The 17,738-nt window shown below is 36.5% G+C and overlaps 1 protein-coding gene across 1 annotated transcript in view; it reads left to right on the forward strand.

The window, feature by feature from the left end:
- Window positions 1-5,699: 5,699 nt before the first annotated feature.
- The window catches only part of LOC128983957 (transmembrane emp24 domain-containing protein eca-like), a 31,915-nt gene continuing 19,876 nt past the window's right edge, over window positions 5,700-17,738 (forward strand). Inside the window, exons 1-2 of the mRNA XM_054403236.1 lie at window positions 5,700-5,787; window positions 10,280-10,561. Of these exons, the coding sequence (XP_054259211.1) occupies window positions 5,700-5,787; window positions 10,280-10,561 (370 nt within the window). The remainder of the gene's footprint in view (window positions 5,788-10,279; window positions 10,562-17,738) is intronic.

A 17,738-nucleotide genomic window follows, 5' to 3' on the forward strand; every position in this document is an offset into this window, starting at 1 on the left:
GGCCACACTTAATTTGAACTCAGTTTATTTTATCCCCAGTAGTTAAACCAAGTCGAGAGGTGGTTTAGTTTGAACTTAGATTAATACCTAGTTTAAATTTGGGGAAACACAAATCAAAGTTAAACTAAGTTTAAATCGCCGTTTAACTTAAAACTAAGTTTAAATGAGTTGGGGAAACCGGGCCTAAAAATGTTTTTTGTGTTTGGCTTTGGCTTAGATAAAACATACTCCCAAACATACTCCATTAGTAGATTTTCCATCCTTATGGAACAGCTGAAGCCAATTTTATTGTTAGTTCTGTCCGGATTAAGCAAATTTCCCATATAGGGAATAAGCTATCACCGTATGTCTCATGGTAGGACCCGGGGCCGATTTAATTTTTCATTTTGAGGTCCCCAGAGGCCAAAAACACCATCCGTTCAAATTCATATATATATATATATATATATATATATATTTATTTATATATATATATACTATATATATGTGTCCGTTAGCACGATAACTAGAACACAATTGATCCGATTTTGATGAAATTTAGTATAAACGTGTAAACCTACGTTTATTCTAACGAGTTCGCGAACCAGCATGATCGGACCATGGGAACCATGGGGTTTATGGGGGGTTTTATGGGGTATAAATGAGTTTTTCCCATTTTTTACCCTAAAATATAAAATTTTGGAATTTCTTCCCCAACTATTTTGTAGAGCTTAGAAAAGAAATAATTTAGTATATTGAAGCATTGTTGTATGTCTAGTGGTTACGGAGAATATTAAAATACCCCCGCCGCAGCAAACCTGCAGACTAAGCGAATTTCCATTAACCTAATTGGATTAACACTAAAATGCCTCCATAAAAATAGCACATTTATCACCTATTTAAATAGAATTAGTTTAACGAGTACTTAGGTTTGCTGCAACAGGGAGGGTAAAAACGATTTTTTTTATAAAATGATAATAGTTTAGTAAGAAATAAAAGTATTTTCCAAAATCGATCAAAATATGTTCATAAACAAGCAAACTACAAAAGTTGACTTATTCTCCATAAGAATAACATGGGAATTTTAAAATTACAATTTTTTTGAATTTTCTCCGTAACAATTAGGCGCATAATAACGCTTCAATATACTAAATTATTTGTTTTTTTAAGCTCTACAAAATGGTTTTAAAAGAAATTGTGAAATTATATGTTTTTAGGGTCAAAAATGGGAAAAAACCTATTTTTACCCCATAAAACCCCCCATAAACCCCCGTTCCCATAGTCCGATCATGCTGGTTCGCGAACTCATTCAAGTTTATCCCGCCTTACACCTTCAAACCAAATTTTATCAAAATCGGACAAAAATTACTCAAGTTATCGTGCGTATGGACACACACATATATATATATAGATATATAAAAATTTGAACGAATGGTATTTTTGGCCTCTGGGGACATCAAAATGAAAAAGTAAATCGGTCCCGGGCTTAGGTCTTACCATGAGACCTACGGTAATAGCTGAGTGAAAATTTAAAAACGTACGTTTTCAGGAAAAGCACTTTGCAAATTTTTTCCCCCTTTTTTCAAAACTTTTATTATTTTTTTTATTTCATTAACATTTGAAGTTTCATAAAATGTCCATGGTAACGCAATATGTTTGGTAGTTTCTTTTTAAAAGAGCATCTTTAGTGGAAAAACACAAAATCCTGTCACGACCATAACGGACGTTTAAATGAATATTAAAAATAGTTAATATTATTTTTATAACTATGTTTTGCTATAAACTAATTTACTTTTATGACCATTAAACAATAAAAAGGTCACTGAGCTTTTGGTATATTTGGTCTTTCTAGAAAAAAATAAAAACTCAAAAAATTGAAAAAAAAGCCAATAAAATCTTTTTAAGTTTGTATAACTCCGAAAAAACCTACCCGAGACCCAAAAAATCGTCATGTTTGTATAGAGGTGTGCTTCTTTTGTGTATAAAACATTGAAATATGACGATATTTTAATTTTTGAAATTTTTATGATAGAAATCATAAACGTGATGGTCAGGGACAAGCGGTACGGTCGTGAATTGTCTGGAATAATCTAAATCTTTCTAAACAATCCTTCAATTAACCTGTTAGTTATAATAAAACTATGTGTTTCAATTGCACTAAACTGTTTAATTTACAATTATATTAAGGTTATTGTCACGACCAAACACTCTATAATCCATAAGGCTGGATTGGTCGTGAAAAAACCCGCGATGGTCGTGAAACTTTGGTCGTGAAATTACGAGTTATTTGGCTCTGTTCTGGTGGTAGCCCTGCACCTCATGTTCGAGGATACAAAGTGGACTTCTAGGTTAATCTAGCAATTGAAATATCTTATAAACAAAAATTAACACCATGTCTACTTCATCGAATGACTACGTACGGTCATGGACACGCCAAAATTACAAAAAAAAAACAATCTTTCCTTTATTAATCTTGTAATTCCTCCTTTCAACTCGAAACGACCGCCACTACAATCCTGACGTACACCCCGAACTAGTCTCTAAAACCAACTGACTCCATCGACGCCAGGCTTGCCACTGTCGTGCTCCAAAGTTGAAAATTTTTCCCAAATGGTCGTGACGCCAAATCGAGGGACAGACTTATTTTGTCATGGTAGTCAGTTTGTAATGACAATAAAATTATAATATGCTCCTTTTTTGTAAGTTTAATAACCATTGATGACATAAAAATATGGCTTTATATATTTTGGCATGAATAATTAGTCTAAAAACAGCGTGAAAGTTGGAAAATGTACCCTAGGGACACGAATTTTAGGATAATTTTAGGATTCGAAACGTGATTTGAGCCACTAACATTAATGTAGACAATAAGTGGCGAGGTAGGAAATATATATATATTTTTAGACAGCCTACTGGGTAGCGTGTTGGGGCCGCGGTAGGCCAATGCACCTAACCCAGGGATAATGTGATACGTGATCAAGCAGGTGCTCCTTCGGACCCGGTAGGGGTCCAAGACCCTCTGATAGACGTGGGGATGTACAACCGTGAAGTGGGAATATTTTATTTGGTTTTTAAATTATAAGTTTAGTGAACAAAGCGGGGCTAAGACGTTGTGTAGTGTAAACAGGAATTAAGTGACATGTCAATTTGTTTTGTCCATGTAGGGCGTGTTCATTATATACGTTCATTATATAAAAAAAATGAATAAATTAATTTTTCTATAGATAAATTGCATTATCCATAGAATAAACGTTAGTTTTGCAAAAGGTTGAGTTTCTAATGGGCCGAGGGAAATGTCACGATTTTGCTTGCAATGTTTTTTCGAGATGGGGGAAGTATTTTCTTTTGCCCCTGCTTTTGACAGGGCTTTACCTTAATCCGTGCAACAATTGTGATTGAGACGTGGCTAATCCCTCGCCAGAGGAAGCTGGCGTGAAAAATTGGAGGAACCCTTGATTGGTTAAAAATAAACGGTCAAGCTGATGTTATTAAAAGGAATTAATTCTTATTATTTTGATAAACTGGTTAATAGTTTGTGATAATTATATGTAAATTTATTCATATAGATGTGCACTGGATAATTGTTTTTGTTTGTTATACAGAACAGTTTTATATAGGAGTGTAAGTCAGGCCTTGCTGTTCTTGTTGACTGGGACACATGGAAACTCCTTGCTGCGGATTGCTGGTGGAGCAGTAGCTCGACACTGTCCCTGCCGATGGATCTGGTTTGATTAGTGTATAAGTCAGTAAAATAACCCAAATTAGTACCTGTAATTGGCCCTGAACTGAGTTGGGGTTGTCAAATTATGCTCGCTTTAGCCTAGTTGCAAAAGTATATATAAAAAAAAAATGTAACTTGCGGGGGAAAATTATTTCGAAAATGTGAAAAATGATGAAGCAGTTAGGAAAATTTTATTTTGAAAGGAAGTATATCAAGTATATTTCTGGTGTAGTTTTGGCTGACCGTGGGTTAGTGGATTGGCGCATAGCCTGAAAAAATTTGTGCATTGGAGGATGCCCCATTCGGATATGGGCATCGTTTAATGGTGAGTGGTCAGCGAGGTAGAGGTGTGGTCTGAGCCTTAGGCCCTGTACACATGAGGGCGGCAGCCGCCGCGGTTGCCATTGCGCGGGAACCGCGGCGGTTGAAAGTACAAAGGAGCAAATGGGACCGTTCACATGCAACCGCCCACTTCCAATCAACCGCAACAAACCGCGGCGGTCGTAGATTTCCCTTCGACCGCCGCGGCTCCCGTGCGGTTGAAGTTACTAGAGTTGGCATGAGAGCATACACATGAGGGCGGTAGCCGCCGCGGTTGACTGCAGTTGCTACTATAGGATCACAGACATCTGCGCGCTTGCCCTGTGGACATCGTTCTCTGTGTTGGTGAAGATAGTGTGTAGTTGTGGCTGGAGTTGATGTAGTGCTCGTTGTGTAAGTTTACAATGGCCATGCGTGGTGCTGTGGAACCAGAAAACTTTGACACTGAACTGTTCAGTAAAGAAATACAAAATTAAGTTACGTTTAGGACATAAACTAAAAAAGATTTCGTGGCAAGAGTAAGTTGAGTTTTTTGCTTAAAAGAATTATCAAGCGTTACGCGTTTAAAAGAAAAATAATTGGGTAAATACAGTACTGGCTGTCGAGCGACGGTCAATTCACACCGCAACCGCAGCGTAACCGCGGCTCCAACCGCTGCCATGTGTACGGTCCTAGGCGGCCGCCGCTGCGGCCACCGCGGCGGCTGCCGCCCTCATGTGTACAGGGCCTTAGGTGTTTGACCACGTTTGGGATTGCCTTGTTTGCCGCGCTGTATTACATTAGGCACGGCAACATGCTAAATTCCCTGTGGACTAGGTCCAGGTGTCGTGTAAGTGTTGTGTTTTTTTTGGGTGGGGGACCGTTTATTAAGTCGAAGTCACAAAGTAAGCATGAGCTCCATTAAAGACTCTGCAAATTTGTACTGTTGAGTTAGGCCTGTTCATTGGCAGCAATTAACTCGTGTGGGACCCTGAGAGTCCTGGTACGGATGGTGTTTTTTTATAAATGTTGGCGAGAAATCTTTCTGCCGGTGGTCCCCCTGTAACTCAGGTGTAAGAGTGTTTTTGCTCGTACCTGCGTACGCTTGCCTAGCCTAACTTGCTAGCAGCTACCAGTTGTACTTGAGCGTGGAGGGGAGTGGAAAGAGAGCGTCCCCTGAGCCTAATGTGTTTAGTGCTGTGAGTGTAAGAGTGTTTTTGCTCGTACCTGCGTACGCTTGCCTGGCCTAACTTGCTAGCAGCTACCAGTTGTACTTGAGCGTGGAGGGGAGTGATAAGAGAGCGTCCCTTGAGCCTAATGTGTTTAGTGCTGTGAATGTGAGAGTAATCTTGCTCGTACCTGCGTACGCCTGCCTGGCCTAACTTGCTGGCAGCTGCCAGTTGTACTTGAGCTGTAGGGGAGAGTGGTGAGAGCTTCCCCTGGAGAAAGTGACACGTGTCATGTTGATGTGAATTGCGAGATCTCAAGTCAGAACCATGGGTAGTTTGGTTACTGACAGTTGTAGAATGCCTGCCTGATTTATCAGCAGCGTTCTCTGGTGAATTCGAGCGTGGAATTAGTGACGATTGTTGTCTGTCTTCTGTTAGGGCACGGTCGCCTTTAACTGGCCGTGGTTAGGGTGGAGAGAACGAGTACGTGACCTGCTCCATGACGGCCTGGAGGGTAGCGAGCTGCAACCATGGCCTACGCAGACAGGGCCACTACTCATGTGAGGGGGCTGACAACAACGGAAACGTCTGGTGGAGACCAGGAGGTTCCAGTGGCAGGTTTCAACTATAAACCAGTCACGAGTCACTGTTGGAGTGAATAGAGTCACTGTTGGAGTGAATAGCGCTATTGAGGATAGACTGAGGTGATCACCGAACCCTGAAGGTAAATGGTACCATGTTTCGAACGAGCTCGACATCAAGTTATCGGTAAACGTGGCGGGAAGACTTTTATACGGAAAGCAAGACACTAAAACGGAATGGTGCGCCTGCAGGAGCGTGAATTCGTGGAAGAAGTTTCAGGGCCATGAAGTAATTCGGTGTAACAAATTTGAAAACTTGTCTAACGCTAGTATGTTACTTATTGACAGGAGATCTCCTATGGACAACTTTACTTAGGTTGATCTAGGTAGTTGATAAGTGTTGTGACTGTCGATTTGTTCTTATGTTATTATGCTATCGGTTATGTGTGGTGGTTATTTTTGTTAGGTCATTGGGTGTTTCAATGACGAAGGACCTAGGCGGTTGTAGGGTTATCGCGGAATACTAGGCTCCTATATTGTTTGTTGAAAAGAGTGCTCAACTTTTAGGTAAAAAAAAAAAAAAAAAATCTTTAGTTCTTGACCCGTGCGTCTGGTATTTAATTAAATACCTGAAATTAATGGATATTTCCACCTGTAGAGCTGGAATGGAGGAACTACGAGAAGGTTCAAACAGCGCTGTTTCCCACTAACTTCCCTATACCCTTTTCCTAACCCAACCTAATAAATAGGCTGGATCGTAGACTCGTCCATACCAGTTAGTTTTGAAAGTTAAAATTGCAAATAATCAGTAATATGTTAAAGAATTTAACTGGCATAAGCCTGGAAAGGCCTTGTTTAGAGAATAGCCGGCTCTATAACCCTGGCTGGTGAGCACTCCTAGAAACATTAAGTTTTCTGGTCTAAGTAACTACAGCGGTAGTTGGGTTAAAATGTTGTGTCGTGGGTTGTTTGTGTAGTTGTGTTTACTCTTATGTTAATGAGTTGGATAAAGGTTAATGTAAAAAGGGGGCAAGTAGACTGGTCATGCACAGGGGTGACTGAGTAATGGATCGACCCCAAGTGAAAGCTCGTGCGGCTTCTCCAGAGCGAGTGAGTAGCGTTCAAAATTTAAACCAATGCGCTGAGCAGACACATTATGCTTGTGACTAAGTGGACATAAATGATAGCGTTCGGTACGCCTTACCTATGAATGATATAGTAAAATTAAAATCATGAGTTTAAAATTTGTTGACAGTCTGCTGGTCCGCGATGTGTAATTAAATCATTACGAAAGTGGAAAATGCAACCGTAATTTTTTGTTGTTGTTGTTAATTTATTTTTTTTATTTGTGAATTGGGCATTAATCCAATTCGATTTACTGATGCTGTGTGCTGGGGTTAAGTGTTTGATAAGGATACATTTTAGGTGTATGTTAGGTGTTAGGGATACATGTTGTATCACCGTTGGGATTAATAGGCGTTAGGTTGTTTAATGTAGAGACATAAATTTAATGAGACATAATGAATTTGCGTGAAATGTTTTTTTGTTAAAACTTAGTATGAGGGGTTAAGTTTTATTAAGTTATATTACCTTTTATGTTGTTGTATCTTGCAAATTTTTACTGTGGATTCTTTTTGTTTAATACGGTAATTTTGTGTACACACACAAACACTCCGGGTGTTTTGTTTTGTATTTAGTTTTGTTTTGTATTTAGTGCAGTAAGTGTTTTTTTTTGGTTATCGTTATTGTTCTGATTGATGGTCAAGTGGACCATGTAGTTAAGTTTTTTTGTAGTAATTTACTTAAGTAATCTTTGTAAATTCGGAAGGACTATTAATCGTAATGTGTTGGAAAATTGTTTAGTAACTTTTGTTATTGTATTCGAAGAAAAGAGTAAGAGACGTATTATCAAAATTCGAGGGGGGTTTAAACTTTTGGGAATAGATAAAATTTAAATCCGCCCAAGCCACATGACAGATACCTTCCAAAAACCTTTCCAAATCTTGACATAACTTGGAGACAGAGAAAGCTACGTCGACAGAATTTGTACAATGTACTTCAGTAGATTGAAGCTGCGGCAGAGGGCCCAGTTGGAAGGGCAGACTGCATGCCGAGGACGGCATGAACTTGAGGTGGGGGGAGTGTGACGGCCTGGCATATTTGCCTCATTTTGTTGTAATTTGTTAACTCTGAGCTTAAGCTGATTGGCCTTACTCCCTAAACCTGGCCCTCTGGCTATCACCGAATATTTGCTAGGTTGATGTGTCAACCGTATTTAGCAATATTGAATTTTATTTAACTTCATATAAGTCTCCACGTGAACCTTGAAACTCATACTCCAATTCATTTCATTACTTTGTAACCCTACAATAATCCTAACCAGACGTCGTGGCTTGGCCGGATATGCCTTGGAATGTGCTGAATCTGCATGCACGTGTGCCGCGATAAACAATGTTACACTTCTAGACTCGGTTCCTCGCTTCAGTTAGTTTCATTAATGACAGTTGTGATCGTTTGGCTGCAGCACCAGACGGGCGAGTAAATTATGGGCTGAGCGCTCAGCGTGTGCTGATTGGCCGATGACGGTCATGTGACCACGCTGACGCTTCCGCTTGGGCGATGCTGAAGCCTCAGATCGTGCCGGAATGTAGCGAACGTCGGTAGGGTCCGCGCGGGCGGTCTCCCCTTTCTTTTACTCTTACTCCTTTCTTCTGTAAATCCGTGTACGTTTTTAAATTCATTATTGTAATTCGTATTTTATTCGGTTAGTCGCGATTTGTTTTGTAAATTGTAATGTGTTATTTGTAATCGATGAAATTGTTAAAGATTAATTTTTTTAAGTAATAAAGTGTTAGCTGATCCCTATTCGCTTGTTTTAATATTCGTTCTTCCTGCTCCCAACCGCTACGAAGACTAGAAGAGAGGCTGCTGTGACATATGTTTGTGACAAGTAAACACAAAAAATACTGGTCGGGTTGGGCTGAAATTAGGTGTGATGATAGCTCACATTTCCGATTAACATATTGCATTCTTATCTATAAAGTCCTTTCGGGCTCCGCCCCAGTGGCTCTGGAGTTTCCCATATTAACCTTATGAGTAATCATATTTAGAAGGAATAAACGAATTTTTCCTACAGTTACCTAACAATGTACATGTTCTCTCACTGATTTGAGAAAGCAAAGTGGCCAATTCGCTCATCAGTGAGACAATGTTAACATTGTCTCACTCTAATTACTTTGTCTCACTCCAGATCTGCAACGTGAAGGCACGAAATAGTGAACGCGTAACATGTAGGCAACGTCGTATGCGCGCGAAATACGTTGGCAGCACTGGCTGTAAATCAGCTGGTCAGCTTTTGTACTCTTGTATTTGTCACTTCACATTAAATGTTATATTAAAAGTTCACTTCTGTGGAAAAATAGGTTATATTTCTTCACCAATTTATTTGTTTTATGGTAACTGTAGGAAAAGTATAATGTGCAACTCGAGTTCACAATTGCCTCACTCGAGAAACCATTCCTCACTCGCCTAGGGCTCGTGAGTAAGGATTTCTCTCGAGTGAGTCAATTGCTCACTTTTCTCACTTGTTGCACAAATAACTATTGTCAACTGTCAGCTGTTTCAACTACACAAGTTAGTTCTATGATATTAAATAACATTAACAAGTTATAAGGTTTACCAACAGGGTGCAGTACTATTAATAGCATGGTGGAAGGAAAAAACAATTAATAGTTTAAATTGATGACCACAGCTAATTTGAACCAAGCAGCAACAAAAAGCTGTGATACAAAATGAGAACTGTCAAAGTAGGATTTTTACAGAATCATGTTTATGTTTTTAATTTATAAATAAATTTTGATAGGCCTATTGTGGGAATAAGGCATTTAATTTTTTAAGTGCATAGTTATTGACTTTCTTTTTTCCTATTTGTTAACAAACTAAACATCCTATTGTGTTTGTATGGTTATTTCCCAAAAAAATGATGTTTGGGAAACCAGCCAGTTAATACTTTTAGTGGATCACTAAAAGTTTATCTACTTACAGGAAATCTATGGAAAATGATTATTCTCTTTAGCGTCCTCTTCCCGAAGCACGGTTATGACTGCTAGTTTACAATATAAATGAGTACTACAACTGTACTATCATATTAATCTATGGTAGCAATTTATTTATACTATGTTGTATTTACCAATTACACCTCTATGGCACCAGTCAAAACATCATGCTTCTGACGTGTACCTTCTTACGTTTCCTACTTGAAATTTATTATTATTTTGAGGTTTACGCTCTTCGTCCCTGTCAGACGGTCGTTTTCACTGGTGTAAATTTATCTTTGGACTGGGTTGAAGTAAAATAGTTTACCATTTACGGATCATGATGGAGATCTGTTAAAGAAGCACTGGGCTGAGTCTGAGAGTGCTAATGCTAACGTGTACTGTCTCTACTAACTGTCACTGTGTAGTAGTTTTTGGATTGGATTGGCTTGGCATCGTCTGACGTCTGTAGTAAATTTGGTTTGGTGCTGAACTGAACTGAACTGAAGCTCGTGTTAACTGAAACAGAAACACGGGGTCCGGGTGTAGTAGAAACATTTCTGCTTGTCTATCTTAAAAATAACGCTAACCTCTTTCAAGTGAATGAGGATTCTATAAAATATTTTTTAAATATGAATAACTTAAGTGCACTGATATCTGTTTTGTTAGTATTATTTACTTTCACTTTAAGATCGACGCTTGCCTTGTATTTTCACATAGGTGAGACTGAAAGGAAATGTTTCATTGAAGAAATTCCGGATGAAACAACTGTTCTGGGTAAGGATAGGTAGGCCTACTTGGTCTGTGCCACTTTTACATTTTTTGTTTTAGCCAGTAACCAGTAGGGAGTCGCCCGTATGCACCGATGGTCAGGTATTAGTCCCACCCTACAGTAGGCTATAGCCTACGATTACGCTTAGGCTTACGTTTAGCCCTTTCTGAGGGGTTACCGATTGCTCCGATGGTCAGTAGGCCTACCATTGGTCAAGTAAATACTAGCTAGGCTAGTAAGGCCTATAAGTTACAAATTAAACTAACATATAAGTTAGCTTTAAAAATGAGCACAATTTTCTGATTTTAGTCTATTAGGCTAGCGAATTTACCTATAAGTTAGGGGTACAGTTTCTTAACTGAGCTTAGCTAATATTGATTGAAAATATCACTTTGAGTGGTAACATCTGTTTATTTCACTATCAGCTAGTTTGGTTAACAGGATAGGTTGGGTTATAAGTTAAGTTTCATAAAAAAAATCAAACGAAGGTAAGTTAAGTTTATAAGTTAAGTTACTAATCGAATTGATATTTTCAATTGATATTAGTGTAGCCCAGTTAACCCTTAGAGTGCCAGGCGAGAAATAAAAGTAACGCTCAAAAAATGCCGATGATTTTTCCCGAAGGTCGGGCTAAAAATGCCGAGCGCGATCTGGCGATTTTTAGGTTAAAATTTCGTAAAAATCGAATTTTCGATATTTCGACCAACGAAAATCGATGTATCGCATCTAGTAACTTTCGACTCAATGTTAATATATGGGTTAAAAGAATCCGAGTATCCATTCGGTTGTTATGACAACTGTTCGATCATTACGAAACGTCCGGTCAGCCGGACGTTGGCACTTTTGGCTCGTTTTAAAAACGTCCGGTCGGCCGGACGTCGGCACTTTTGGCTCGTTTTAAAAACGTCCGGTTCCCCGGACGTTGGCACTCAAAGGGTTAAGGGTAAGTTAAACCTGTTAACTTTAGGGTCAATCCATTTCAAGTGGTCCAGAGGTGGTTGCTTCAAGATTTTTAATTTTTTTCATATTTTTATCCTTGAAAGTATATATGAAAGTACAAAAATACAATTATTTTATTTTTATTTTATTTTTCTACTGTATGGCGGCCATTTTTTTGTTACTCGAACGGCCGTTTTCAGCGATTTCAGAGCTCTACGTAAAATTAAATATCTCTGGTTCTACTATTCCTAGAACATTAAAATAAAAACCAATCTCATCAGAAAGATCTGAACTTTAATATGGTAATATATTGATGCACTTAAAACTAAATATATAGGTCTAATTACCAGTTTAAATTTAACGCAACGATGTTACAAATACTGATTTTAAACAATTTATTTTTATATAAAGGCAATTGACTATGTGTTTGTTATTTTTTTATCTGATGGTTATAGGTGTGTACTCCAAATTCTCAGTTTCAAGTAGTGGACTTGCATAGGGGCTTATATAAAAATTGTCAAAATCTTAAAATTTTCAAAATTTCAAAAGTTTGATGCTCAATATTTTTGTTGGGCATGAAAATAAAAATTTCAAATTTGGCTCAAATATAGTACTAAGTAAGAGTATTATGCTGTAAGAATTTTATTTTGTGGACTCAACTGGTTTCAAAGTTATGAAACACTGAAAAATACTAAATAAGCATTATGGCCGTAATAGCGTAGGAAGCATAATGTTATATTAGCCTATTTTATTATTTATTATAACTCACTATCAATGTATTTTTTAACAATGTTATATTTTAATTATATATTTTAAGCATTTTGATGTTTTAAAACAATCTTTGTTGTCTGCCACAGGTACAAATCTGTGAGAGGATTGTGTTCAGGGAATTGGTAGACGTCCTTTGAGTCGTAATTGAAGTTCTAATTTAATTTTTTTGCTAATTCTTTGCTGTCTACATAAAAGTATTGAATTCCTTTAAGGGCTTGTTTTAACAAAAGTTAAACATATCCTTAGAATTCAAAATTTGGTTGTCTATGGTACATTTTAGACTCTATTAGTGACATCGCTCTTTGTAGTGCCTCCTACACCGTCGGAAAATATTGACTCCACTTTAAATGTACCGTATAGAAATGGATTTTATATTAATATTGTATTGGTTTTCAATGCTATGTGTTTTATTTTCAATCCTTTTTGTATATGTTCATAAATCTAAATTTGAATTAATAATACTGTACATGTTATCTTTTACATGTCTTATACATATCTTATACATGTCTGACATGTTATCTTATGGGACGTCTGGCACTAAACAACCCTACTTGCGACGTTGCAAACTCTATGCGGCCTGGAGTTAAAGGTGGCTGTGGCTATACAGTATCATAAAATGATTTCTTACAGAAATATTCAGTCACAGGTACTACAATACCAGCTGCGAGGCATTTTTTGCTACTGCGCAAGGAAAAAATTCCTGCAATGGTGTAGGGAGGCACTACCAAGAGCAAATTCACTAATTAGTGAATGTAATTAGTAATGTACCATAGACAACCAAATTTTGAATGATAAGGATATGTTTAACTTTTGTTAAAACAAACCCTTAAAGGTATTCAATACTTTTATGTAGACAGCAACAAATTAGCAAAAAAATTAAATTTGAACTTAAATTTCGACTCAATAGACGTCTACCAATTCCCTGAACACAATCCTCTCACAGATTTGTACCTGTGGCAGAAAACAAAGAGTGTTTTAAAACATCAGAATGCTTAAAATATATGATTAAAATAACAGTGTTAAAAATACATTGATAGTGAGTTATAATATAACATTATGCTTCCTACACTATTACGACTATAATGCTTATTTAGTACTTTTCAATGTTTCATAACTTTAAAACCAGTTGAGTCCACAAAGTAAAATTATTACAGCATAATACTCTTACTTAGTACTATATCTGAGCCAAATTTGAAATTTTTATTTTCATGCCCAACAAAAATATTAAGCATCAAACTTTTGAAATTTTAAGATTTTGACAATTTTTATTTAAAACCTTATGCAAGTCCACAGCTTGAAACTTTGAGAATTTGGAGTACACACCTATAACTATCAGATAAAAAAATAACAAACACATAGTCAATTGCCTTTATATAAAAATAAATTGTTTAAAATCAGTATTCGTAACATTGTTGCGTTAAACTTTAAACAGGTAATTAGACCTATATATTTAGTTTTAAGTGCATCAATATATTACCATATTAAAGTTCAGATATTTCTGAAGAGATTGGTTTTTATTTTAATGTTCTAGGATTAGTAGAACCAGAGATATTAAATTTTACGCAGAGCTCTGAAATCGCTGAAAACGGCCGTTTGAGTAAAAAAAAATGGCCGCCATACAGTAGAAAAATAAAATAAAAATAAAATAAATGTATTTTTGTACTTCTAATAACATACACTTTCAAGGATAAAAATATGAAAAAAATTAAAAATCTTGAAGCAACGAATTAATTTATTTCTGGACCACTTGATATGGATTGACCCTTTAGGATCGTCGTGAAACTGGCAATAGATCAGCAATAATTCTGCCCCCATCTCATACCGCCCCTCCGACGATCACACGTCACAGTAAAACGTCATAACTAGGTTGATATGACCTCAAAATAATCAGTGGCAGGAAATTTGTTTCTTCTAAACGCGGCCAAAATGTCATTTGGCGGTTCCTGCACAGCGTTGAGTATAATACTCTCTGTATACTCTCAGATATATATATATATATAAGCAGCAAGGCAATAATTCATTTATGCAGTTTTACACATAGGCCTATATATTGGTTAGAGAACTATATATAGGCTCTCTAACCAATATATAGGCCTATGTGTAAAACTGCAAAAATAAATTATTGCCTTGCTGCTTCTATTATGTTAGTCACATAGAAAAATACAAGGTAGGCCTATATATATATATCATTATAAGGGCCACCTTATTAAAAAAAATATTAAAAAATCATCTGCAAGACATTTTACTACCACTCAAACATCTTATTAACTTGAGTATTACTTCAGGCATTTTTCCAAACAAATTTAAAATAGCTAAGGTAATTCCTCTTTATAAGTCCGGGCAAAAAAATTACAAAAATAATTATAGACCAATCTCATTGTTAAGTGTATTATCTAAAGTGTTAGAGAAATGTGTCAAAATTCAACTTCAAAATTATCTGGATGAACATGGAATTTTATCAGACCAACAGTTTGGGTTTAGAAAAGGTAAAAATACTACTGATGCACTATTTCTTATCAATAAAACTTTAATCGAGTCAGTGAATAGAAATGAAAAAATACTAATTGCATTCATAGATCTTGCTAAAGCGTTTGATTCCATTGATAGGAAAATTCTTTTCAAAAAATTAGAATATTTGGGTTTAAGGGGTTTAGCCCTGGCATGGTTTAAAAGTTATTTAAGCAATAGAACTCAAGTAGTATCAATTAATAACGTTATTAGTGATCAAATGAATGTAGATTTTGGAATTATTCAAGGTTCTACTATGGGGCCTTTACTATTTTTAATTTACATAAATAACATAGATAAAATTGATATTTCTGGAGAAATATTCTTGTTTGCAGATGACACAGCGGTAATCTTTAGGGCACGTACGTGGGAAGAGGTTTTTAATATTGCATCATCAGAATTACAAATTTTAAAAAGATGGTTCTCAGAAAACATTTTAACAATGAATGTCAGTAAAACAAAATGTTTACCTATCGCACTTCGTCCCGCTAGCGAGCCGCCCGCCGAACTCAGACTAGCCTTGCACTCATGTGGCACCGCAGGCAGCGATTGCAACTGCCAAATTATTGAAACTGTGTCGCATTATAAATACCTGGGCATTATAATGGATTCTAAATTAAAATGGGAAAGTCATATAAATTTTTTAAAAACAAAACTTAGAAAAATGATTTTGGTTTTTCACCAATTGGGTCAAATTTTAAGACATGAAGAAATTAAAAGAATTTATTACGCATACGTTCAATCTCATCTGCAGTATGGTTTAATAGCTTGGGGAGGGGCTTATTCATCGGTAATTGAACCTTTGTTCGTAATTCAAAAATCAATAATTAAAGCTGCTTTAAGAAAACCGAGACGTTATTCTACTGATCATCTGTTTAACGAATCTAAGTTTTTATCAATAAGGCAGCTATATGTTAAAGATTTATTAGCTTATTCATACATTCATTTAGACCTCATCGCATCGCCCGTAGTTCATAATTATCATACCAGAAACTCAGTGATGATTGGATTACGGGTCCCAAGAGTTCTCAAATCAATCAATTTAACAAATTCATTTTACATTGCTAATTGCTTGCTGCGTAATATTCCTCCAGAAATTAGGGACCTGCGAGTGTCACTGAGTGTATATAAGAGGGTTATCGCTAATTGGCTGATGGAGATAGGCCTCGACAATACAGAGTCGCTTATCAGCCCAGAATATCTCGTTTAGACTTAACCAACTGATAACTGGACTATCTATATTACTTTATACAGCACTCTTACTTGAAGGAATCCACGCCTCAGTTAAATCAGTTAAATTGGGAATTGAAGGGAAAAAGTTGTGCATTGGATTTAATGCAAGCAATGAGCTCCCTACTATTGAGTTACATTTGTATATGGTTTTTTAGGTTTCGCAGTTTTTTATAATTATAATTGTATAGTAAATTAATTGTTACGCTTATTTAACTAAGATATTGTTCGATTTGTTTTTTATTTTATTATGTGAAGTGTGGTGAACTTTTATTTTGATTTTAAGCAGCCAAATAAGGACTCTATCACGCACAGGTCATTGTGACCCATGTGATATTTTTTATTTTCTTTATGTAATGCTGCAAAATAATTGTTGTAAATAAAGAATTTTTCTCTCTCTCTCTCTCTCACCTCGATTATAACATAGGGAGTGCCTAACTTAGCTTGAAAGAGATCCAATGATAGAAAAATTACATAAAATAAATCTTATGCTGGCCATTTCTTAAATCCCTACCAATTTTATTTCGATTTTATTATTTATAGGCTCTTTGTTAATTACATAGGTAGGCTATTAGTGGATTCAAGATGGCGCATTGACTAAACTTTTCTTAATGTGCGGTAGGGAAAAAGTACGAATTAAAGTATTTTTAGTCATTGCGTAGTTGGAAAACTATTGAAATCAAATCAAAAAAATGCAAAACTGAAAAGCGGAAGAATAAAAAAAACTAGAACGAAACCATTATGATGCAAGAAACGGAGACCGAAAGTGGTTTTTTTTTGTCCTAGGACGCTAGGCACGAGCCTGGGATCGTTTTTCTCATTACTTCAGGCTAGACCTAGGGGTTGCGGCATTATCACTTAGATAAAATCCATTGGTGACTTGGTGGGGATCGAACCCGGGACCTCAGGGACTGAAGTCCCGCGCTCTAACCACTACGCCAGCTCGCTCCCGAAAGAGGTGCAGTCATCAACGAGAATGATTAGTCATGTGCACCGTGTGCGGTTTGTGAATCAGTTATACCTGGAGATGGTTGTGGATTGTTTTGTGAAGGTTTTTGTGGACAATGGTAGGCCTATCACCCAAATTGCATAAAAATTGATCTGGACATTTATAATGGTATTTATTTATTATTTATTTATTTATTTTACCTTCCAACGGTCAAGAACCAATTTACAATATGTTGTATAGATGACTTAATCTGACTTAAACATAAACATACAAAATAATTTTTGACAATGACATGCAGTAAGTAAATACAATTTGATTTGAGCAGTATCGAAATAGACGTACACAAAGCAGAACTTTAAATAACAACCGATGAACAAGAACAACAAATAAGAATAGTAGGCCTAAGTGAAAAAATAAATGAACGACAAACAATAAATAAATGAGTTTCAACAATAACAATAAATATATGAGTTTTAAAATAACAATAATATATGAATTTCAACGATAACAGTAAATATAATTTCAACAATACAAAGAAAACAAGATTTGTAAGAAGAGAGAAACATTCATTGGTATGAAACAAATAAAATTTAAGAGCAATTTTGGGTGGTAACTATGATGAGCGGTGGAAGTCAGCCAGTACCCTCTTCCGGATTGTTTTTTGGCTGTCTGTGAAGATGTCGAAAGTGGCACAGAAGACATTCCCATTCCGAAGCATCCTTGCAAGGGGTCCATGGTACAGGTATCCACGTGCATAGTGCCTCCTTCCGAATAGGTCCTGGGAT

The sequence above is a fragment of the Macrosteles quadrilineatus genome, unplaced genomic scaffold, assembly GCF_028750875.1.
Source record: "Macrosteles quadrilineatus isolate MER2022 unplaced genomic scaffold, UCM_ALF_1.0 Scaffold_2__2_contigs__length_208266976, whole genome shotgun sequence".
NCBI classification, from domain to species: Eukaryota; Metazoa; Arthropoda; class Insecta; order Hemiptera; family Cicadellidae; genus Macrosteles; species Macrosteles quadrilineatus.